The following is a 25,762-nucleotide window of genomic DNA, read 5'->3' as shown; positions in this document are numbered from 1 at the left end:
AAGTGTGTGTGTATGTGGGTGTGTGTGCGTGCGTGTGTGTTGTGTCGGTATGCGTGTGTGTGTATATGTGGATGTGTGTGGGTTTTGTGTGAGAGTGTCAGTGTAGTGTGTGAGTGTGTATACAGTGTGTACATGTATATATAGTCTTGTGAATGTGCAAGATAGGGTCAATGCAGATAGTCCGGGTAACCATTTAATTAACTATTTAGCAGGCTTATGGCTATTTAGAAATCTTAAGGCTTTGGGGTAGAAGCTGTCTCGGAGCCTGTTGGTCCGGTCAGGAGCAGTGAGAATAGTCTATGGCTCGGGTGGTTGGAGTCTATGGAAATTTTTCGGGCCTTCCTCTGACTGCCTGATATAGAGATCCTGGATAGCAGGGAGCTCGGCCCCCGTGATGCACTGGGCTGTCCACATCACCCTCTGTAGCACTTTGTGATCGAGGGCAGTGCATTTTCCAAACCAAGCAGTGATGCAACCAGTCAAGATGCTCTCAACGGTGCACCTGTAGAACTTTTTGAGGATCCGAAGGCCCGTGCCAAATCAGGCACTGAGCCTGATACAAGTGGAGAAACTAACTAGCTCCAATTCATCCATATCTAAGACAGAGGCTCAGAGAGAGTGAGAGTGAGCTATTGAGCAGAAGAGGCAGGAAAGAGCCAGGGGACAAAGGAACGCTACTTATTTATTACACTATTAAAGCTAACCGCGCTAGCTAGCTACTGTGTGTTAGCGCACTGCTACCGGAATGGCTGATATGCTAGCTAGCAGGTAGCATGCAGCCCTAACCTCACAGCGGGATTACCATATGAAAGCAGGGCTGACTGAAAAACAAAAAACTCAAATCAAATTTAATTAGTCACATGTGCTGAATACAACAGGTGTAGACCTTTCAGTGAAATGCTTACTTACGAGCCCCTAACCAACAGTGCAGTTTCCAAAAAATACAGATAAGAATAAGAGAAAAGTAACAAGTAATTAAAGAGCAGCAGTAAAAAATAACAATATATACAGGGGGGTGCCGGTACAAAGTCAATGTGCGGGGGCACCGGTTAGTTGAGGTAGTATGTACATGTAGGTAGTTATTAAAGTGACTACACATAGATGACAACAGAGAGTGGTAGTAGTGCTGGGGGGGGGGGCAATGCAAATAGTCTGGGTATACATTTGACTAGATGTTCAGGAGTCTTATGGCTTGAGGATAGAAGCTGTTTAGAAGCCTCTTGGACGTAGACTTAGCGCTCCAGTACCGCTTGCCGTGCGGTGGCAGTCAGAACAGTCTATGACTACAGTGGCTGGAGTCTTTGACAATTTTTAGGGCCTTCCTCTGACACTGCCTGGTATAGAGGTCCTGGATGGCAGGAAGCTTGGCCCCAGTGATGTACTGGGCCGTATACACTACCCTCTGTAGTGCCTTGCGTTCGGAGGCCGAGCAGTTTCCATACCAAGCAGTGATGCAGCCAGTCAAGATGCTCTCGATGGTGCAGCTGTAGAACCTTTTGAGGATCTGAGGACCCATGCCAAATCTTTTCAGTCTCCTGAGGGGGAATAGGTTTTTTTGTGCCCGCTTCACGACTGTCTTGGTGTGCTTAGACCATGTTAGTTTGTTGGTGATGTGGACACCAAGGAACTTGAAGTTCTCAACCTGCTCCACTGCAGCCCCATCGATGAGAATGGGGGCGTGCTCGGTCCTCTTTTTCCTGTAGTCCACAATCATCTCCCTCAGTCTTGATCACGTTGAGGGAGAGGTTACTGCCCTGGCACCACACGGTCAAGTCTCTGACCTCCTCCCTATAGGCTGTCTCGTTGTTTTCGGTGATCAGGCCTACCACTGTTGTGTCATCGGCAAATTTAATGACAATGTTGAAGTTGTGTCTGGCCGTGCAGTCATTAGTGAACAGGGAGTACAGGAGGGGACTGAGCACGCACCCCTGAGGGGCCCCTGTGTTGAGGATCAGCGTGGCGAATGTGTTGTTACCTACCATTACAACCTGGGGGTGGCCCGTCAGGAAATCCAGGATCCAGTTGCAGAGGGAGGTGTTTAGTCCCAGGGTCCTTAGCTTATTGATGAGCTTTGAAGGCACTATGGTGTTGAACGCTGAGCTATAGTCATGAATAGCATTCTCACATAGGTGTTCCTTTTGTCCAGGTGGGAAAGGGCAGTGTGGAGTGCAATAGAGATTGCATCATCTGTGGATCTGTTGGGGCGGTATGCAAATTGGAGTGGGTCTAGGGTTTCTGGGATGATGGTGTTGATGTGAGCCATGATCAGCCTTTCAAAGCACTTCATAGCTACAAATACCCTTCTGCTTATGCATGAGTGGCCAGGGACTATAGGCTCATGCAAATATTTAGGATGTGTTTATCTGCTATTAAGCCTAACCTTTACCAAATATCCTAGCCTAGCCTAAATGCATGTGAGTGGATCCAATAACAGTAATGATTCGGCATACACAAAACAAGAATCTTGATAACATTGCTGACTTTTTGAACTCCAAGTGGCTAGATTCTAATTTCCAAGACTAAACTCCCTACATCCGACATATAATCCAGTGGGAAATGTTATATTCTGGTACGCAATTTCTAACCTTGCTAACTTGAGTGAAGGACGGTTCTTGCCAAGGCTTTGTGTGGCCTGCCCTGCATCAACCCATCATTAGTGAGATGGGATAGGAGCAGCTGGTTTAGTGGCCGTGTTAGGGACTAGAGGGTTGACAGGGGCAGGGATCTGGGGGCCCAGCCTAACACAATTACCCCCCTCACAGTCAAACATTAATGAGATGAGCCCCAACTGGCCGAGCGTGCCTGGGATGGTGCAAATCTACACTAAAACAAATTTTACCTCCTGGGAGGTGGTAACTAGCCTCGGATCAGCAGGAGATTTGCTCCAAAATGGCACTAACCTCCTAGAAACTGGGATTCTAGACAGCTAATCTACATGGATGGTTGAGCCGCCTAAATGCATTAGGCACCATTAAAAGAACAGAGGGAACTGGGAACAATGCTTCCAGAATTCCCTCCACAATGTGAGCCTATCCTGGGCCTACCTTCTACAGAAATGGAATTGGTCATACAAGGGCTTGCAAGAGTGGGGGACTATGAAGAATGGAACATAGACATGTTGAGCTATAGACCCGACACCCACGATTGATACACAGTGTTGAGTGTTGACTGTAAAGCCTTCGTGATGGAGGAAGTGCTGAGCGCTTCATCAATACGTATGAAAGCTCTCTAGTATTAATGGCGTGCTCAGGAGAATGACAAGAATCCTTCCTGCATGTCTTGGGCCACATCTGTGTTTATTGCAGGCCCATAAGTCACTGGGCTCAGCTCAGGTTGCCTCTCCAAACCTCTGTCTTCTCCATGGTAACCTAACACCCCGATAATGGCCTGGGCTCGACCTGCATTACGTAAAGCACTCCATTGATCTTGATGTCTCCGCAGGGCCAAAATCAGAACCTGAGAGCCTGGTGGTGTACACACACAGCCTATAGTGACCTCGGGACTCTGGAGAAGGACGCTAGCTGGAACTGCAGCATGGAATCCTACTACACTGTCCATGTCATGCCACAAACAACTGCTGGTCTGATATCAGGAGGACCTTCACTTGGTCTTGACTAAAATGTTAACCTTTCATGGAGCAGTTAACCCTGGCTGAACATTTCGCCAGACATTCATTGGAGTCATTATAGACGTCAACAGGAAACAGACTGTTGACATGAATCAAAATCACTCTGTTGATAACCGATATGTTCTCCTCTCACCATCCCTCCACATCCCCACCAAAGCCCCCCAATCAAAAGCTTTACAGCCTGCTACTCCAACCGTCTGACGGGCCTGTTTTACCCAAAACCACTGTGGTGAAGTCATAAGACACCCCAGAGGTAATTATGAGGAGGCTTGGTGCTGTCACGGCCATGTATAATTAGAGAGGAGGGTCATGGGGCGGCCTGGTTCCAAACTGGAGGAATTTCCTCCTTGTTCTAGGTCACACGCGGAGGAGAGCTAATTTAGAAACGGGGAGATTCTGTAGAAGGGCTCCTGGATTCTCCATAGGTCTGGAAAACTGTCGTTCGTTACAGGTTGGTTGACTCAGAAAGACAATGCATCAAATACTTAGCTCAATGCATTATAACTGAAGAGCAAAGACAGCAAGAAGGCTTTTCCATCAAATTTTCCGGATTGGATCGTTTTGTGGAAAACCAGGTCCCCCAGAGAGTTTGAGAGAAGGTTATCCGACACCCAACCGGATACAGAGATTACAACTAGGGACAGGAAGACACAACCATAACCGATATATCTTGCTTACAAATGCAGGTCTCAAAAAATGTGATGACTTCACACAATCGGGAAAGAGAGCGCACCATTACACCAATGTCCAATGTGCCTAGTAATTCACCCAGACAGGGTCTTTCATCAGAGTTCTCTTACATTACCCCAGTGTGAACACGTTCCATCTCTGCACTTATACTGGGAGGCAGGAGCCAAAGCATTTAATCATGGATGTAAATATCCAAGCCTGCCAGCGCTAATACTAGAAGTCTAGAACACACTAAATGTAATTCTAAACTTTTCAGGGCTCAGATGAGTGCATGTATGTGAAACCCTGAATACAGAACTAGCTACAGCTGACTTCATGCACCTATCAGATGGCTCCGAGCGGGCCGCTGTAGACAGACAGCCTAGCATGCTGGCTGGGATGGATGACCTATATTTACATTAATATTATGTCTGGAATTCTGAGGCTGGACAGAGTTCACTGGCCCCTTTCAGCTGAGCCTGTGTTTTGGCTACTAGGCTGCACCCATTGGTCATTGGCATCGGTGTCTCTCCATCAGAGGTCAATGGTGTTGGGATATGGAACAGAAACCAGGGATAAAAGCAGTGACCTGGATGCAGCAATGTCCCCCAGGCGAAGGCCATCCATCCACTGTATCCTACCTCCTAATGAACCGGAATCAGGCAGAGAATAGTTACCAAAGGCACAACATTTAAACACACACAAAAAAACAGGCGTGTTATATAAGCATGCGTCGCGGTGATGCCGTTGTTAACCCTATCAGTCCCGAGACCCAAGCAAAAATCGACTTTTCATTTATCTGCATGTTCAGACCCTTATATTTAGCCTCACACCGAGGTGTTTTCTTTTCAGGACAACAAGGGTTACAAGTAGAACACAAAACAATGCAAAAAAAAGTTCTGCCAGAGTAAAAAATCTGATCAAAATGAATTCAAATGAACGCTGTAAGTACAGAAACAGTTTGCTCACTGGGAAATGAATATCCAACTAGTCAGTGACAACTGTGTGGAGTTTGTGACAGCAACTACAGTATGTGAGCGTATTACTGTATTATAGACACTACGTCCTGGGATTTACTGTGTAGAAGAACTCCTTTCCTTCTAATGACTAATGTAGCTGGTGAGCGTCACAGAGCTAAACATGTGCGTGTTTGTGAGAGTCCTAGCTTTCCATAGATCGCTTTTAATAGTTTATAGCTCAAATCATTTGGACTCTACAGACATTTTTGTAAAAAGGCCTGGCCCCGTGCACCTTGTCTCACAAGCACCCCTCTAGCTCAGCCTCCGTCTATCACACAGACTAATGCATCTACGGATGCAGAAGAAATAGACCAAGCCAATGGTACAAGCCAAAAGTCTGTAGCTCAAACACACAATGTTTAAAAGGGGTGAGAAGTCCAAAACGCGCCAGGGTTACGGTGGGACTCATTGGGTTAAAAGGGGATGGAAATAGAGCCGTTTGTGTCAGAAGAAAACCGAGGGAGACAGAAAGAGCTGAAGAGTGCATAAGATAGCAATCTCTTGATAGGGGGTACTGAGTGGGTATACTGTCAGTACGTTTTGATTGGATTTGTGTAAAACCAGATTGTCCCGTCATATGGGGAGGAAGAGATGATAAGCCAATTGTAAACTGTAGGCTTGATGCAGTGATTATGCAGTGGCTCCCGGAATAGAATCCTCCCTTTGTGTGGATTACAGCCACAGTCTGCACAGAATATCTCCTCCAGAAACCAAGTGTTTGGAGTAAAAACACCAACGTTGCATGAATACCACATCTGAACTGCAGCTATTCGTTGATATTAGAACAAGGGGATTAGTTGTATCCCTGCTTGAACTGTATGGAGAGAAAGTCAGATTTACCAGAAGATCAAATGCCAACGCACTGATATGAGCTGGAAATGTGTACAATGCAGGAGATCCAGCAAACGGAGGGTTTAATAGCCAAAAGGTAACTTTCAAAATGTTGAGTTCAATGTCCTAACAAAACAAACAGGAAAAACAGAATTTCAATCATCCCTTAATGACTATACCTTCGTTTTACATGAATCTTTTACAGGCACACAGAGCCCAGTGGATTAGCCACTTGAGCCTACAACATGAACATCATCTAACCGTATCTTGCCTCTGTCCGTCTGTAGTTAGCCTAGCTACAGTATGTAGTCATGTTATAGGGTGGTCACAGTCTCCTCTGAATGAGGTGGCGACAGCAGAGCTCCTGATCTATCCACTTAGACATTACAGCCATTGTCATGGCAGAGTCGCCCTAATTCTGATTCCAGCACTCTCTCTGCCTGTAACGATTTACACCCCCAGTTGTTACGGCATTCAGTGAGGGGGGTTTACGAGAATACACAAAGAAAACAATTCACTATTTGTGGTTAAAATAGGCAGGATACAAGAGCCAGTACAGGTCATCCTGAAAGTCAAGTCGATGTTATCCCACGTTCTCCTAACACGTCAGCCAGCAGCCCGGGAGAACGAAAGAGTAGCAGCGGAGATGGAAAAGTGAGAGGAGAACTGAGTCTGACCTTGTTTCTGGGCATCTGCGGTGCCTGATAGGCTCCTGAACTGAAGATATTGAGATCAATTAAAAGCAGAGCTGCTGCAATCAATGGGAGTCTGACAGGTCCGGTGCTCAACACACACACACACACACACACGCTCACACAGGCAGGCAGGCTGGCAGACAGGCTGGCAGACAGGGGCATCAGAGCAGCTCCAGATCCAGCCTGGCTCCAGGGAGTGAATGACTGTGTGCCTTAGCCCGGCCCAGTGCCTCTGGCATGGGGGGAGGATGGAGAAGGACGGGGTGCCAACTGCTGGGTGCTGAAATAGTAGGCCAGCTGGGTGTTTCCGCAGGTGAGGACACACAGAACGTTGGCGCCAGGGGCACCAATCATCGCCATGGGCACCAATCATCGCCATGGGCAACAATCATCGCCATGGGCAACAATCATCGCCAAGGGCACCAATTAGGAACTGTTGACTGCTCGTGTCTTAATTAACTAGGAGGGTTCCCACGGTAATGGCACTTCGTTTGGGTGTGTGCTGGGACGAGTGGGACACAGAGGTCTCTAAATCGAAGACTCTGCTCTGCTATTGGGAGAGTCACTCTCCTATTCACTTTTATCCGCATCTCTCACAAAGCAGTGACATTCACCAGCGTCTGAAGCTCTCTGTGTGTGAGCTCCTAAAGAAATACAAAACTATTCTGTGAGCTTGTTTAAATGATCCTAACAAAGCAAGGCCTTAAACTGATCTCCCCAGCGCAGCCCACAAAATGTCCCAGTGACCTGAATGTAGACTATTTGTTTGAGCAGCCCTGGGCCTGAGGCAGACTGTGGCTGGCCAGCTGTTAATGGTTATAGTGGTTATATGGGCTTGATGGCCGGTCCAGAGAGCCCCAGTCCCAGCTCCCAAGGGAAGGGAGATGGTAGAAGGAGCTGCCTGGGTCCTGACATCTGGCCCTGTGAAGGTTACGAGAGTGGAGAGCCGACAACACCCTCTGATCTGGCCAAGCCACAACACCAAACAGGGCAGGCTTTGAAGTTTGGCTACTGGAAACTAGTAGTCCAAGATGGACTTGTTTATAGGCAAACGTTTTCCACAGTCCTCTTGTATGTTCAAGTTGGACTGTAAGGACTAGGATGTAGGATGCAGTAATACAGGGAGTAATCAATCCAAATGTAAGAGCTGTAGTCTTGACTATTGGAAAGAATACATATCTTCCACTGTAGCTAGAAACTAGGATGAGAGACAGGGATAGTTAAGAAAGTGTGTCCCAAACCATGAAATTGGGGTGGTTTTGGAGTCTCCCCTAAATCTCAGTTTAATTCCTTCCAGTTATCCAGCCAGTTTAGCCACGTTACTGCCAAAAGGACATTACTTTGGTTTCCATGTCTGTTATCATTACTTTCCTTCAGAAACACCTTACCCGGGACAACACTGTGGAGAGAGTTGAACTAGTTTCCATAGCTTCAGAACTATTCATTTATATAACAGCAGAATCTTAGCAAGAGGATGAAGTGAAGTAAGATTTTCTATCTCTCTCTCTGTGTTGCTAATAATGATATATTTGTGCTGTATAAGAGTGTTGTGGAGGGGTGAACCTCCTATCTGTGCCAGTCCTTACCTTCTGCACTGTCGGAGCAGGACGTGCCGATGCCCGTGTCACCACTGTCGGAGGCCGTGCTGTGGCGTCGTCCTCGGTTACTGTTACCGGGGGCCGAGGAGGTACCCTGCCATGGCGACTCACACCCCGGGACCCATCCAGGAGAGCTGGTGCTGGAACCTAAAAAACATGACCCCCGGTCAGGGAGGAAGGCATTTCTTAGTAACACTCACTGTTTACTACGCTGTAATAGGCTGTTTCAGTCCCAACAAAGGTCAAACTGTCAAACATTCTACCTTAACAATCCTGTGTTTTCATAACAGATAAAAGGAATTAGCCTACCACCCAGGGTAGCCTAACAGCTAACCCAACGTCTTCCTGGTTGCTCAGACTGGGAGAACATTTAGCCAATAAATGTTGTCTTGGTGGGTTACCTTATCTCTAGCAGATCGGGATTGTTTGATGATTATTAGAGCAAACAGAATCTGCACAGCTGGAGACTCTAATAACATCTGCTTAGCTCTGCTGGCATGTGTTTTGGTTACAGACTACATTCCTGTTGCTCTACAGCCCATCCCCCATCTAGTAAACACACAACTGTTAACTAGTTGGCAAAACAGACCCTGCTGTCTAAAGTCCGGTTGTACGTTACAACTAGGATAGATCTACATTTCTCTTAATGACAGTCAATGTAATTGTGTTACACAGTCAGATATGGAGATACCTTTTGCCTCCTGCAATATTCAGCTTTTACAGATAGTGTGCTTGGCCCTAGTCTAGTGCTAAACTACACCAATCCATAACTGTGAAAACCAGTCAGTCGCTCATTATAATAACAGTCCTCCTCTAGTGAAAACAAGCCCTCTCCCAGGCACATGGAAATGAAAACAGACACAATATTTCCTGAATAATTTCAGATGACAGGAGGGATTTTTGGTTTCAGATTCCTCTGGTTCATTCAGGCATTTGCCCTTGTCACATTGAGTAACAGTAATGTGTGCATGGGTAATGACTCAGGTCAGGTTGGACAAGGTGAGGACCAGGTGAGTCTCAAACACACAGTGGTGCATCCCAACAGTCCATCTCTGTCTCTACACACTGCGGGGGCCATATGTCCTCTATCTGCAAATTCTATTCTGACTGTGTAATCCGCTAAGACATGAGTCATTAAAGCTGTCCCATTTTGTCCCAGGAGGAGGCAGCAGGTTGAAGAGGGTGCAGCTCAGATGTGATATGTAATGTTGCTCCACAGCAGGGAGAGGTGACCGTCCTACTGTCCTCCTGCTCTACTGTGACCATCACAAAGACACCGGGCTGAGGCACTCCAAAATACACTTTCAAAACATCTAGCAAAATTGTGCTTCAGAACAGCAGAAATAATATTTCAGAACAGACTGCAGGGCTTGACATTAAGGCTTGTCCACTTGCCCAGGGCAAGTACAAATAATTGATGGTCAAGCAGATTATAGATTAAGTTGTGCGAATGGACAAGTAAATAAAATCACGCAAAAATCACAATATCAAACAATTAGGCTACTTCGATCAGAAGTGGATCAGAATTGGATCAAAGTGTCTTCTGAATGCGATGAGTTATACACTGTCCTCCCAATCTCTGCAGAGCGCATTGGAGTATCATTATTTAGGCCTGTATTGACAGATCTCACAGCACCTTAGAATATAATTATTTAGGCCTGTATTGACAGATCTCACAGCACCTTAGAATATAATTATTTAGGCCTGCATTGACAGATCTCACAGCACCTTAGAATATAATTATTTAGGCCTGCATTGACAGATCTCACAGCACCTTAGAATATAATTATTTAGGCCTGCATTGACAGATCTCACAGCACCTTAGAATATAATTATTTAGGCCTGCATTGACAGATCTCACAGCACCTTAGAATATAATTATTTAGGCCTGCATTGAGAGATCTCACAGCACCTTAGAATATAATTATTTAGGCCTGTATTGACAGATCTCACAGCACCTTAGAATATAATTATTTAGGCCTGCATTGACAGATCTCACAGCACCTTAGAATATAATTATTTAGGCCTGCATTGACAGATCTCACAGCACCTTAGAATATAATTATTTAGGCCTGCATTGACAGATCTCACAGCACCTTAGAATATAATTATTTAGGCCTGCATTGACAGATCTCACAGCACCTTAGAATATAATTATTTAGGCCTGCATTGACAGATCTCACAGCACCTTAGAATATAATTATTTAGGCCTGCATTGACAGATCTCACAGCACCTTAGAATATAATTATTTAGGCCTGCATTGACAGATCTCACAGCACCTTAGAATATAATTATTTAGGCCTGCATTGACAGATCTCACAGCACCTTAGAATATAATTATTTAGGCCTGCATTGACAGGCACGAACTGTCTTTCAATCATGCAGTCTAGAGATGCGTTTTTTAGATCAAAGTGTGCCTTGCTACGTGCGCACATTTATTGATATTCATTGCAAGTTTAGTGCGTTACTTGCCCAGTTATAGCTCATTTTTGGTCAGCAATGAAAATCTTGGAAAAGTCTTTTGTGCACCTGGGTGTGTGCCAGTGGGCCTTTCCAGAGGACAGAGAGAGCAAAAGACATTGCTCAGCAGGTAAAATAATGATATAGCCTACAACAGACTAACTACATAGCAAATTCAACACATATTGTTTAGTTTGGCCGGTTATCTCGCTAGTTAACTATTTAGAATGTATTCATGTCATTTTCATGTCTGATGTCCTAAAATAACTTTCCACCGGCACTCGTGAAGGCTATAACCGCAAATGGCCAACATGCAGTTGATGAAACCCATGCTGCATTCCAGGATTCTCATCTATTTTATACATTATTATTTTAGAAAGACAAAAACTATTTGGTGGTAATTGTAATGTTGCAGGGTGGCCAACCATCCTCCAGGAGAGATACTGTGTGTGCATGCTTTTGCTCCAGCCCTGCTCAAACACACCACATTGTAAAAAATGTCCAGATCGACAGGACCTTGATAAGCGGACTCTGGTGTGTTTGAGCAGGGTTGGGACAAAAGCCTGCACACCCAGTATGCAGTATTTTACTTTGTGGGGGGTTAAGTGCGTTGCTCAAGGCCACAACGGCAGAAGACATAATACATGGGATCAGAGACCAGCAGTCTTCCATTGTCAAGACCAGTGATAGTAATGAATGTTATATAAGTGGTTCCTTGAATCACACTTTTCAGTCACCTTTTTGGCCCATGGTGTTACAGACCATTTTTTGGGTTGGGGAGTGACTTGAGCTTTCGTAAAAATTAAAAAAAATCTGTCCTACTTGTCAGAAGGACAAGTAGCTAAAAAAAGTTCATGTCAAGCCCTGGACTGACCTACACTGTCTTGTCCTGCAGTTCAGGTGGCAGAATACTTTTGATGATCGGTATGACTTTATATCAAATTGTTGTTATACTTTAGTAACAACGTTCTTTTTTTTACCCCTTTTTCTCCCCAGTTTGTAGTTACAGTCTTGTCCCATCGCTGAAACTCCCCTATGGACTCGAGAGAGGCAAAGGTCGAGAGCCATGCGTTATCCGAAACACGACCCTGACAAGCCGCACTGCTTCTTGACACACTGCTCGCTTAACCCGGAAGCCAGCCGCACCAATGTGTGGCAGGCTGCTTAAACAGTCCAGCTGGTGACCGAAGTCAGCTTGCAGGCACGAGTCGCTAGAGTGCGACGAGTCGCTAGAGTGCGATGGGACAAGGAAATCCCGGCCGGCCAAACCCTCCCCTAACTCGGACGACACTGGGCCAATTGTGCGCCACCTCATGGGTCTCCCGGTCACGGCCGGCTGGGATCGAACCCGGGTCTGTAGTGATGCCTCAAGCACTGAGATCCAGTGCCTTAGACCGCTGCGCCACTCAGGAGGCCCTAGTAACAACATGTTAGTAGGCTAATTGCTTTGAACTTGGGCTGAGTAGTTTTTGTTATTACACAATAACGACGTGTAGTGTTATTACTATTATATATGTATATGTAGTGTTATTATTATTAGTTGTAAGAGACAATTTGGGGGGGGGGGATATGTTGCCCCGCTTTAGAGGATATAGCTAGTAGGATAGCTAACTATGAATCTGGCCACATGACATACTGTAGCTATAATAACTGACAACGCAGATAGCCGTCACTGACTCATTGCTCAACAGCAGAGGACGCGCAGTGGTCCATTCATCATAATATAATTCTAGCGACATAATGTAGCAAGCTATATCAAAATGTTACAATGTAGCTTGGAAAGACATCTTTCGAATCTCAGTCCAGAAAAATAAATCTCTATCAGGACGAGCAGAACGCTAAATCCCCCGATGATGAAAAAAAACCCGCTCTCTCTGCAATCTGCATTATTTTGTCATGAACAATAGATTGTCACCTATTCAGGCATTTCGTTACAATGTCGCATTAACAACGAGGCTTCATCATAGCATTATCAAGAAACACCAGATGCCCCGGGAGAGGGCTACTACTGCTAGCTAGAGAGCTAGCTGAATCCGCAGAAACCCTTCTGTATCCATCAGTTTAGCATCAGCTAGCTAGAAGCTTGTGAAGACGTTCACCGATATGAGCATGAGCAAGGCTCTAGTCTGTTCAGACATTATTGCTATGAAAATATCAACACAGGGGCGTTATTCTTCCACAAAATGTAAATAATAAGATCTTACCTGTTTTAAAAGTATCAAATCCATCCTCAAATTCGTTTCTCCCCCACATTATGACTGATTGTATGCGCCCGATCGCAGTGAAACTCCGAGGGTAGAGAGCAAAACGTGATCACACAAAAGGTGGAGAGAATTCCTCAAGAACTTGTCATGATTACATTGCGCGAAAGGACATTCATAGCTTTAAAACTGAAACTTAACGGTTATTTATAACATGTCTTCTGCCCAAAACGAGCTCCATAAATCGAAAATCTGGGTAAAGTTGACTGAAGAACTAACTACTATTAAATTGATGGCAACAGCAACGCATGCAAGGATGTGATCTCACTGAATGCGTGCCACAGCTCCTGGCGAAAGGCTCAATCTGAGTTTAGTCTCCTCCCCCCCAAACAGTGCTGAGACCACTGCAGCTAGGCAATGGCTGAGTGCTATACCTCAATGGCTGAGTGCTATACCTCAATGGCTGAGTGCTATACCTCAATGGCTGAGTGCTATACCTCAATGGCTGAGTGCTATACCTCAATGGCTGAGTGCTATTCCTCAATGGCTGAGTGAACTGCATTGGCGACCCTAAACATAGCCAACCGGGCATCGTGTAGTTCTCTCACATTCTGAGAAACGTTTCATTATGTAGCTTTTTGGCCTTTTGTTTTTGAGCTGCTGTATGCAGTCAAAGGAAAAAGTTTCAGCCCATAGGTAAGCATCATGCATAAATGGTGACGTTTCTTGGCCCGCTGTCACTTCTGTATTCTTTATTTATCAAGGTGGCGTGTATTCATGGCTGCCAAGGGAAGCCAGGGTTCCCCCCAAAAAATGACTAAGATAAAAAACATAAAATCATTTCACTTCCATCTCTCTGTTTTTCATAATTGTCCTTAAATTCGCAAGAGGCTGAACGTATCTCAGCGGATACTTGAATTGTTGCGTCTTCGGTTGTTGTGTTGTTGTCTTCCGGTGGCTAGCTCGCTAGCAAAAATCATCCCTTTCCTAAATTAGCCATGGATGGAGATAGGGATTTGGACATGTGGTTTTACTTAATTCTCCGTACTGGCCAATGATTATAACGGCGATTCCGAAACAACCATAAATTAATACATTGTGCCTCTGGCCTGAGAGGATGGAAGTTCAATATGTAGCTAGTTGTAGTAGACTAATGTTAACTTTGGATACACCATAAAAAGTGTAATTAATAACTTCACCATGCTCTAATATCAACTTTGGATACACCATAAAAAGTGTAATTAATAACTTCACCATGCTCTAATATTAACTTTGGATACACCATAAAAAGTGTAATTAATAACTTCACCATGCTCTAATATTAACTTTGGATACACCATAAAAAGTGTAATTAATAACTTCACCATGCTCTAATATCAACTTTGGATACACCATAAAAAGTGTAATTAATAACTTCACCATGCTCTAATATTAACTTTGGATACACCATAAAAAGTGTAATTAATAACTTCACCATGCTCTAATATTAACTTTGGATACACCATAAAAAAGTGTAATTAATAACTTCACCATGCTCTAATGTTAACTTAGGATACACCATCCAAAGTGTAATTAATAACTTCACCATGCTCTAATGTTAACTTTGGATACACCATCCAAAGTGTAATTAATAACTTCATCATGCTCTAATGTTAACTTTGGATACACCATCCAAAGTGTAATTAATAACTTCATCATGCTCTAATGTTAACTTTGGATACACCATCCAAAGTGTAATTAATAACTTCACCATGCTCTAATGTTAACTTTGGATACACCATCCAAAGTGTAATTAATAACTTCACCATGCTCAAAGGGGTATTCAATGTCAGCTTTTTTTTTTACCCAGCTACCAATAGGTGCCATTCTTTGCGAGACATTGGAACATCTCCGTGGTCTTAGTGGTTGAAACTGTGTCTGAAATTCACTGCTCGACTGAGGGACCTTACAGATAATTGTATGTGTGGGGTACAGAGATGAAGTAGTCATTCAAAAATCCTGTTTAACACTATTATTGCGCACAGAGTGAGTCCATGCAACTTATTATGTGGCTTGTTAAGAATTATTTTACTCCTGAACTTATTTAGGCTTGCAATAACAAAGGGGTTGAATACTTATTGACTCAATACATTTCAAGCGCAGTTATTCATCGGCTGTAAGCAATCACTAAACTCACTGGCATACGAAAATTGCTGACGCCATTGTGCTAAATCGAAAGCTATCGCGCTACGCTCAGGCATCACTGGCTAAGCTCACCATACATCATATGTAATACTGTTCCATGTGCTCAACAGTGCATTGCGCAAATGGCAAACGTGTTTAGCATGCAAATATTGTGAAATCTCTGTATGCATAAATGTAACTTTCCACAAGATGATAAGTTAATAACTCAAGATCGGCGTTGAAGGCTATCACCTTTACGGTCAACGTCATTTTAGCAAATCAAAGTATAATAATCAGCCGCTGACCTTGATCTAGCAGGAGTCAAAAAACCTGCAGTGGTCACACACCTGGCGCAGCCTCAACGGGCGCCGTGCGCTCGCGCTCAAATCGTGCGCCACGCTGCAGCGCCAGCTCACGGCGGCTGCAGCAAGCTCCCTACAACATCTATGCCCCATTCTATGTAGCTCCATGTGCAACTCCATCCCTCAAATGATAAAGGGCATCTTGTAGGCTAACATTAAGCTGAAAACAGTGTGTTTGTTTTTGCTGGAAGAGAATATTATTTTAGACCTTGTCTAATGTTGGTTAACCCAGAACTAAAGTCTTGCGTAATTGGTCAGATGCTTGATTAGGTTCCGCAATCCTAAAGCCATGAACTTGCTGCTCTGTTTAATTTCAGCTAATGCGCTTAACTCTATATGTCACGAGGCCAAAAATGTACTAACGATATGATACCAGGTCAGGTATCAAGATACCGAGTAGTATCACGATACCAGCGGGAAAATAAATCTGTGGCCTAGCATCCTGTTCGCCCCACGACCCGGGATTAGATTAAAACGTCCGTTGACATGGTTTGTGAAATGATATAAAATGCTTGCGAATCCCTTTAGAAAGAAAGAAATAATCTCGGGTAATATGGGTAGAGAAAATACATTTCCTTGCTGTAATGCTGCAACCATTTTCTCTCTCTGGAAAGTCTACTCAGACTGGCCTGTGCTCTTGGTTATAACCACTATATAAACCCATCATTGGTTATAACAGGTGATGGAATGCTCCAATGTAACAAATGCAGAACTCTAACAACAGAAAACTCATCAGGGTCTTCATCCCTGTTTGCCATCACGGCTAAATTCTATTTTAAAAACTGATGGAGGAATATATGCGCATGAAGAGCGGACGGAGAAGCAGGGGATTGGGGGCTGGTAGGCGATGTGGCTGGATGATTACAGCTGCCACAGATGATATGCCATGAAAATGAAGTAGATATTATTGGACCTGTGCATACAAGAAACTCGTAGCTGTTGATTAAATTCAACTGAATGTATAAACCAAACTGACTTTCTAAACATTTTATTATAACAGAAGCCAGCAGGTTCTTTAGATCGGTAGGGCTGAAAAAGTCGGTAGTATCATGGGAAATGGGACTACGGTTTCTAAAATGTTGGTACTATAAGTATCATGACGTTTTGGCACCGTGATATTACCATGGTATCAGTATACCATGAAACACTGCCTTCCCTGTAGCTCAGTTGGTAGAGCATGGTGTTTGCAACGCCAGGGTTGTGGGTTCGATTCCCACGGGGGGCCAGCACAGAAAAAAATGTATGAAATTGTATGAAATTTATGCATTCACTACTGTAAGTCACTCTGGATAAGAGCATCTGCTAAATGACTAAAATGTACTTCACTGTCCAGCTTTGTTCCTCCCTTGTAAGATAAATAAACCTCAGTAATCTACCTCAAATCTATTACAAACCTTGTCATCAAAATGTATCATGCTATACTGTTTAAAGGTCAGCCACCAGTGCTGGCTATAACCCCTATATAGGCCACCAAAGGACAGCCCCACTGTAACGGTTGTAGTCGGATTTAGACCAAAATGCAGCGGGGAAATTTGCACTCATCTTCTTTATTATAAACGGACAAGAAGGAGAACCAAAACGTACACAAAGAAAACACAACGACTAATCACAGGCTGGTAAGGCACAAAGCTATACACAGCATAACCTCCCACAAAGTACTCAACAAACACATACCTATATATAGGACTCTCAATCAGAGGCAACTAGAAAACACCTGCCTCCAATTGAGAGTCCAACCCCAATTAACAAAACATAGAAATACAAAAGACTAGACAGAACATAGAAATACACTAACATAGAACAGTGCCCAAAACCCCCCGGAATACATAAATCAAATACCCTACTAAACAAACCACCACCCCGAACCACATAAAACAAATACCCTCTGCCACGTCCTGACCAAACTACAATAACAAATAACCCCTATTACTGGTCAGGACGTGACACCCACTTTACTGAGAACTATGATAAAATCATTGTGTTAGGCCATTTTAATATTCATGTTGACAAACAGACAGTCTCCAAGGCCATTGAATGTATGAATATTTTTAGGTCTATGGGCTTTATCCAACATGTTACTAAGCCCACCTATAACCGTGGCCATACTCTGGACCTAGTTATTAGCAAGGGGCTTTCTATTGACATATCCTCTATTGTTGATGTTGCTTTATCTGATCAACACTGTGTATTTTGTACTACCTTGCAGTGGTGTAAAGTACTTAAGTAAAAATACTTTAAAGTACTACTTAAGCAGTTTTGGGGATATCTGTATTTTACTATACTATTTATAGTTTAGACAACTTTTATTTTTACTTCACTACATTCCTAAAGAGAATAATGTTCTTTTATGCCATACATTTTCCCTTACAACCAAAAGTACTCATTACATTTTGAATGCTTATCAAGAGAACATCCCTGGTCATCCCTACTGCCTCTGACCTGGTGGACTCACTAAACACACATGCTTCGTTTGTAAATGACGTCTGAGTGTTGGACTGTCCCCCTGGCTATATGTAAATGATGTCTGAGTGTTGGAGTGTGCCCCTGGCTATATGTAAATGATGTCTGAGTGTTGGAGTGTACCCCTGGCTATATGTAAATGATGTCTGAGTGTCCCCCTGGCTATATGTAAATGATGTCTGAGTGTTGGAGTGTCCCCCTGGCTATATGTAAATGACGTCTGAGTGTTGGAGTGTGCCCCTGGCTATATGTAAATTATGTCTGAGTGTTGGAGTGTGCCCCTGGCTAAAAAAACTGAAAATGGTTTACTTTATGTAAGGAATTTACATTTTTTACTTTTAATTGAAATGAAATGAAATGTACTTTTGATATTTAAAGTGAAAGTATATTTAAAACCAAATACTTTTATAATTTTACTCAAGTAGTATTTTACTGGGTGACTTTCACTTTTACTTGAGTAATTTTCTATTAAGGTATCTTTACTTTTACTCAAGTATGACAATTGGGTACTTTTTCCACCACTGCTACCTTGTTGCCCATAGCACAGGGTAATACTGAACACATTATTAAGAAATGCTATCTTAACTCTGAAGTTGCTACAGATTTCATTGTGTGTATGAACAATACTCCATCACCTATTCTGCCTTCCTCTTGTGATGATTTAGTTGATAACTTTAATAGCAAATTAAGGGTAACCATTGATGCCATGGTGCCAGTAAAGTTGAAAAAGGCTGCATCCAAACAGATGGATGAGTGAGGAAATGAATCAATTAAAGAGAAATTGCAGAAAGGCAGAGCAGAAGTAGAGAAAGTCAAAGTTACAGGTCCATTATGATATTCTGAAAGAGCAACTTGGCATATATAACAAGGCAATTAGAAATGCCAGATGGGCTCATTTCTCTAACTTGATCACTGTTAATCAGAATAATTAGAGTGTGCTCTTCTCTACCATTGATGGCCTGATAAATCCTACCCCCTCAAACCTATGTGAACTTTCCTCCACATCTAAATGTGATGAGTTTGCGGTATATTTCAGAGATAAGATAACCAACATTAGGCTGGGTATCAGTCAACCAAGACCTGATGAGAAGTTTGATGATTTGTGCCCTAGCCTATCACTCAAAGGCACTATGGATTTATTTTCCCTGGTTGATACAAACATGCTCAGGAAAGTGATACCACAATTTAAGCCTTCTACCTGCCTTCTCGATCCTATCGCCACCACCTTCTTCAAAACAGTTTTTAATTGCATATCTAAAGAAGTGCAAGCTATTGTTTATAACTCCCTGTTCACAGGCACTTTCCTGACCACTAAAAACTGCTATGGTGAAACCCCTTCTGAAGAAAAGTCATCTAGATTATTCAGCTCTTAGCAAATTTGGGCCAATCTCTAAATTTAAATTCTTAAGCAAAATTCTGGAGAAATTGGTTTTCAAACAGCAGAATCATTTTTTAAGTGTCAACTGTATTTAAAAAAAAAGCCTATCTGGTTTTCGTGCCCACCACAGCACAGAGACAGACTTAGTTACAGTGGTAAATGATCTTAGAGCCAACACAGATGCCAAACAGCTCTCTGTCCTGTCCAACTCTTGGATTTAAGTGCTGCATTGACACTGTTGACCATGATGTCCTTCCGGTCCAGTTCTAAATTGGTTTAGGACCTATTTAACCAGTTCAGTTTATACATGTTACCCCTTGACAGTGTTTTCAGCAAGCACAGCATTGGTTTTCACTGCTACACAGACGATACACAACTTTGCATTTCTGTGTCACCAGAGGATTTTAGCTCCACGGATAAATTATTAGTCTGTATTAGTGATTTACATTTACATTTACATTTAAGTCATTTAGCAGACGCTCTTATCCAGAGCGACTTACAAATTGGATTTAAATACTTGGATGGCTCAACTTTCTCCAGCTAAATCAAGACGAGATACTTATTATTGGATCCAAAGCACAGAGAGAGAATCTTGTCGCACATTTTAATTCACGGGCAATAAAGATAAAACGCCAAGTAAAAAATCTAGCTGTTATTTTAGATTCTGAACTAAATTTCGAATCACACATTAGGAATGTGACCAAATAGCTTTTTACCACCTGAGGAACATTGCCAAGGTGCGTCTGTTTCTCTCTCAGGCTGATACAAAGAGACTCATCCTACATCATCATCCTAGCCCAGGTCCTGACCAAGACCAGATGGATAGCACACATTACACCGCTTTTAAGGTCACTGCACTGGCTGCCTGTGAGTTTTAGAATTAATTTAAAGATTATTCTATTGGTTTTTAAATCAATCCACGATTGTGCACCCCAATACATGTCAGACATGCTTTTAAGTTATGTACCCAGTAGGTCCCTCAGGTCCTCTGGCACTGGCCTTTTAACTATCCCAAAGCCTAGGACCAAGAGGCATGAAGAGGCAGCCTTCAGTTATTATGCCCCCAGCCTCTGGAATAGCCTGCCAGAGAACCTGAGGGGGGCCGAAACTGTGGACATATTAGAAAGAGATCTTAATACACACCTTTTTAGCTTTGCTAAGCTTTGTTCAGTTTTTGTTATTATTTTGTTTTTATCCTCTTATTTTTGTTGTGTAGTAACTATTTCCATTTTTTTATTTTATTTATTTGTTTTTGTTTATTCCATGTCTGAAATGTGCTGTATAAATAAAGCTTGATTCGATTTGATGCACTATGCAGAAATTGCTCCGCCATTTCCTGGTTGCTAAAATTATAATAGTTTGTCTAATTTCAGTTTATGGTACAAAACAAGCAACTATAGTGTAAAGAATCATTGTAGCATCTAAACCTCTGTGAAATATATTTTCCATAACCAAAAACATTGTATTTTCATCTGTTTGAAGCTGGTGTACAAAAACAAAACTTAAGACCTGGATGCATAGAAATAGCGCACACAGAACAGATATACCGCTTCTTGCTTTCAATAAGAATGACAGATCTATAACACTAAGGTCTGGTCACCCAAAAAGTTACACATTGCAGCTTTAAGTTAGAACAGAGGAGCTTCCTTAGCATCATACAATGGTGTCAACAAATGGACAAATTATGATAAATAAATGCGTTATTGTTCATTACACAGTAAGATCTCAATATGACAGAGATCATTCCCTGGCCATTAACAGGTTTAAACCTAGTGAAGAATAGTTGGAAGGACCACACCAATGACAATAACCATCTGAAGCATCACAGACAAAGCTTGTGTAATATTTCAACATGAGCTGCACTTTTGCATCACTACCAGACTGTCAGATTGACCAGATATGACACAGGAGGACCGATGCACATCAGTGCCATTGCTACAATGGCAGTCATGCAGAATGAGACTGTTTCAGGCCAAGGGGAACAGCCCCCTTGCAGAATTATTTGTGTACAGTATTGTCCTGGTTCAATTACCCACACCCTCTCAATTAAACAAATGCCATCCTTTGTGTGTCTGCATAAAAATGCAATTATCTCAATAGAAGAGTTAAACAGAGCTGCCAAAAGACATGGGACTCATGGGGAAGTGTGTGTTCTGAATCATTAAATGTGTTTTTCAGTAAAGTGTCATGTAATTGAAGACTTACTACCACAAAGTGAGAGCACATGATGGTTGCACACTCCCCCTGTTAACGCATAAAACATGTGGCTAGTATGATGTTAGTGTCCCTGATGTAAGACAAAGATAGTGTTTTGTTAAGGAACTTCATCCCCCAAGGTTTGCAGTGTTATACAACACAGTAAATATTAGAAATGGGGTCTAAATCAGATCCAAATCCACAATAATGATATAAAGAGAAGTGTAAAAAAAGATGACAGAATTTGCAGGAACAAGAAGTTCCAGATGGCAAACTGTACAATGAACCAAACACAAAACTGGGTCTCCCAACAGGATAGAACATGAATGGTATTGCAACAGCGTATTACATAATCATCCATTTCCATCATCAACATGAGTTATTGAGAACACTCTCCCGTTCAGTACATACTTGACAAGTTAGTACTTTGGCAGCACTCCAAAAATAACTAGGATTCGATTTGTCAATCACCACTTCTAATAATCATTCTACTGTTAAAGCGAGCACAATTGTAACTGTTTTCTGGTGATTTTGGAAAATGTTTGGGTGAGGCCTGAAAAAAACACCTGCGTATAAGAGGAACTAAGTTGTGCATATGTCTCTAGACACAGAGCAGACATGTAGTTCTGTATGGAACCCTGGCACTGCAAGACACAACATACCGTCTCCACGACAACAGTGGTTCTTTCAGTAAAACACCATGGCCCACTCCCTCTCTGAACAGTGGACAACACTCTTCAGCACAGAACAAAGAACACTTCACATTTACCAAACAATCCTTGGGCTGCTATCAGCACACATTTAAGTGTGATTAAACTCATGTCTGGTTATTTTCAGATGCACCTTTTATGAGCAGCAAATAGAACTTAAGTAAACATTTAATATGAAGTGGCTTGTAACTCAGCCCATTACAAAACCACATCTGGAATGTGGCTAAGTCAGGGGGAATTCCAATACAACTAGCTAATAATGGAATGCATTACTACAAAACTGTTCAAAGAAGGCCTCATTTTTCAAAGCCAAGAACACATGTTTTGGTATCAAAGCTGAAGTCTGGCACCCAGCCCTTATTAGAGTAATGAACACAGTCGCTATCCAGTACATAACATTTCATCTCAAAGAATATCTCTGTGTTCCACTGAGGACAGCAGTGACCCGCTGTTTTGTTGTTGTTTTCTCTCCGTCTACCTCAGATATTGGATCAGCAGAGGTGGATTACATGTAGAATCTCCACATCGTTGTAGCAATATCAATCAAGAGGGACTTTGGGCAAATGGAGGAGTGTCAGAATCAGTGTTTTTGTGCATGTTATCAGCTCACTGCAGACTGCTACCTGCGCCCACTTCCTGTTTCTCAGCCAGGAAACCAATGACTTGGCCTGGACACACTGCTACTACAGCCAACCTGCACTCTGAGCTCACTGTCACAGCCCACAGCCCACAGCACACACACGTCAACAGAAAACCCTGGCCAGACCACGTGTTACACTAACATACCATTACACTGGTACACTAGCATGACCACTACATGTTTACGGAGCATTAGCTGTTTACATGCCTCAACTTTAACACATTTCTGCCAGAAATAGTTTCTCTGAATAGTGCAATGGATGGCAGAGAGCTAATAGAACTTGAGAATATATCAACAAGATCCAAATGGCCTCTAGAATGGAATCCAGATTTTAAAAAACATGTGCAATTCTGTTTTAAGTAATCCAAAGACATCTATTTTGGTTGTATCCTCGACTTCACATATTTCCATCGGTTCAAATCACACAACCAGATTTCAATGTATTTATTTTGATTGTGAGCAACTATACACCGACATGAACAAATATGAGAAAAGAAAACAGGTAAAGAGAATAATATGGCATTAGAAAAAATGATCACTTACACACGTTCTTCTTCATGAGCACTTCAGCACACAATGCAGGAGCAGAGTGAGGAAGTGGTAAAGGGTTCAGAATGCTTTGACATGAAACTCAACACAGGAACTTGATCAGCCAATCACTTTCACCAAACACAGCAAAGTTACATTTTGAATACAAGACGTGCAATGAGCAACGTGTATAACTCATGTCACACTTCGCTTTGTGAAGTTGGCCTACTTTTGAGGAAGAATTCAAAACATCAAAGGAGTCAAAAGATCTTGAACCTTTTAACACACGTTATAAAGAAAAAACAATATCATACAATCTTTTGACAGTGAAGCATGCAGCGGGAAAACAATCAAGTTATAGCTTCATGTCTGAACAAGAAGCCTGCTTCCTCCAGGCCACTAGTAAATCTGCCTGTGTTCACCATTAGACTTAGTCAAAGTGCGCTTCTTAAACCATGGGTTTAGGTTGCCTGTTAATCACCATCTTGATGGGGTGTTTTGTCTGACCCTCTGTCTGTAACCGTATAGATCAATATTGTCCGTCTACATTTTCTGAAGTGTCTGGACAGGCCCATGGTCTCTACTCCAGCTTCCACAATCTCCTCATGGTCATCCCGGAAGCTTTGAGCTCCACCTTCAAGTTGAACCAGAGGCCAACTAAACTTCTGCAATAGATCTCTACGCCCCTCTCTTCCCCCTCTTACTCTAAGATAAGACCATTTGGGTGCAGTTTTGGGAAGTTCCGTGTGAAACTCAGAGGAAGCTGAAAGTTGGTAGTAGTGTCTTTCTACACAGTAAGTGTTCCTTAGTCAGCAGTTATATTATGTTCAGTGTGTTCGTGTCCGGCCTGTCAGTGCAACAGCGGTGTTGTGTTGCCCAACTTTTTGCATCAACAACGTTCTCATACACAGTTGAATACATCTCAGTGAGAGAGTTATGAATGTATCAATGTATCTAAAGTGTAAGATTGAATCCCAACCTTTACAGTAGAAGTGAGTTTCAAAAATATTGAATCTAATGCATGTTGTTTTCAAACTCGGAGACAAGGTGAGTTTAGGTGAAGTGTACTAGCTTGGAGGTGTTGTCAGTCACGTTAGCCTGCATGAGTTCATACCACAGGCATCCAGCTGTTCTGACAGGAGTTATCTATCAGTCAGGATTCTCCACTCAGCTCCCCTCTCTGCTCCTGCAGCACCATTGCAAAAAACAAGCCTGTGAAATATCTCTAGTCTGTTTATGTAACAGTGTGCAGGCAACCTTTCACTGCTGCTCATTCCCATGGAACCCGCAGATCTAGTACCACAGGTTTCAGAGGCACGTTGGAGTACATTAGGAACCTGAAATGTTTTTTTAACAGCTAGGGATGCCCTGAGAGGGAATAGGAGAGGAATGTAGCAAGCCAGTTAGATTAGGTTAGGAGCTACTTAGAGCATGGTTTCCCAAACTCGTTCCTGGGGCCTCTGCTGGGTGCAAGTCTTTTTTGCCCGAGCACTACACAACATATTCAAATAATCAACTCATCAAGCTTTGATCATTTCAATAAGTTTTGTAGTGCTAAGGAAAAAAACAAAAAGACTGTGTTTGGGAAAGAGTAATTTAGTTATGTAGGCCTACGTCATAAAACATTTTTTAAAGACAATTTTCCCAAGCAGTTGAGAAATGATAATACAAAACGTAGAACAGACTTACCATAAAAAATGCTCCAAATGAAAAGACAAACCCTGAGGAATAACTCCAAACAGCCACGAGGAATAAGCTGAGGACAAAAACCAAACAGACTCTGTTAAATCCACTAACAATAAACAAAGACCACTTCATGTGAGAGATCCCAGACATGTGCATTTGACACAAAGCAACTGTAAGCTGTTCAGACTGCCAAAACCTGCTGAGATAAACTACCACTATGGCTAATAAGTCCTTAATTAGCAGTATGTACACTATGGAATTATGTAAATGATGCAATATATTCTACATTTCAATAAGGATGCATATTATTCAGTTGTTTTACCTCTCCTAATTTTAATAAGTATAGCTTATTTTATTGTAAAAGTATTATAGGTCAAACTGAATTTCTCCAAAGGATGGCACTTTTTCTCAAATCTGTATTATTATGAGCACATGTATTTCACTTGACATTATTACTGTAACAGTGCCAAGATTATTGCGGCAAGAACATATTAAATCATTTGAACAGGGAGATCAGAAGAGCCTCAGACACACACC

General features: G+C 42.5%; 1 protein-coding gene across 2 annotated transcripts in view; it reads right to left on the bottom strand.

Annotated features, from left to right (window-relative positions):
- The window catches only part of LOC106571383 (centrosomal protein of 85 kDa-like), an 82,329-nt gene extending 58,675 nt beyond the window's left edge, over nt 1-23,654 (bottom strand). The window contains exons 1-2 of one of the 2 annotated variants that reach the window (XM_045695691.1): nt 23,555-23,654; nt 8,429-8,587 (exon numbers count right to left, since the gene is read on the bottom strand). In XM_045695691.1, the coding sequence (XP_045551647.1) occupies nt 8,429-8,587; nt 23,555-23,570 (175 nt within the window). In that variant the 5' untranslated portion in view covers nt 23,571-23,654. Of the gene's footprint in view, nt 1-8,428; nt 8,588-13,105; nt 13,459-23,554 lie in introns of those variants that run through there. The other variant, XM_014144405.2, reaches the window with a different exon arrangement.
- Between the last annotated feature and the right edge of the window lie 2,108 nt (nt 23,655-25,762).

This window comes from Salmo salar, chromosome ssa15 (genome assembly GCF_905237065.1).
Source record: "Salmo salar chromosome ssa15, Ssal_v3.1, whole genome shotgun sequence".
NCBI classification, from domain to species: domain Eukaryota; kingdom Metazoa; phylum Chordata; class Actinopteri; order Salmoniformes; family Salmonidae; genus Salmo; species Salmo salar.
The sequence above is the reverse complement of the archived record's forward strand: the minus strand, read 5'-3'. Positions and strand labels throughout refer to the sequence as shown.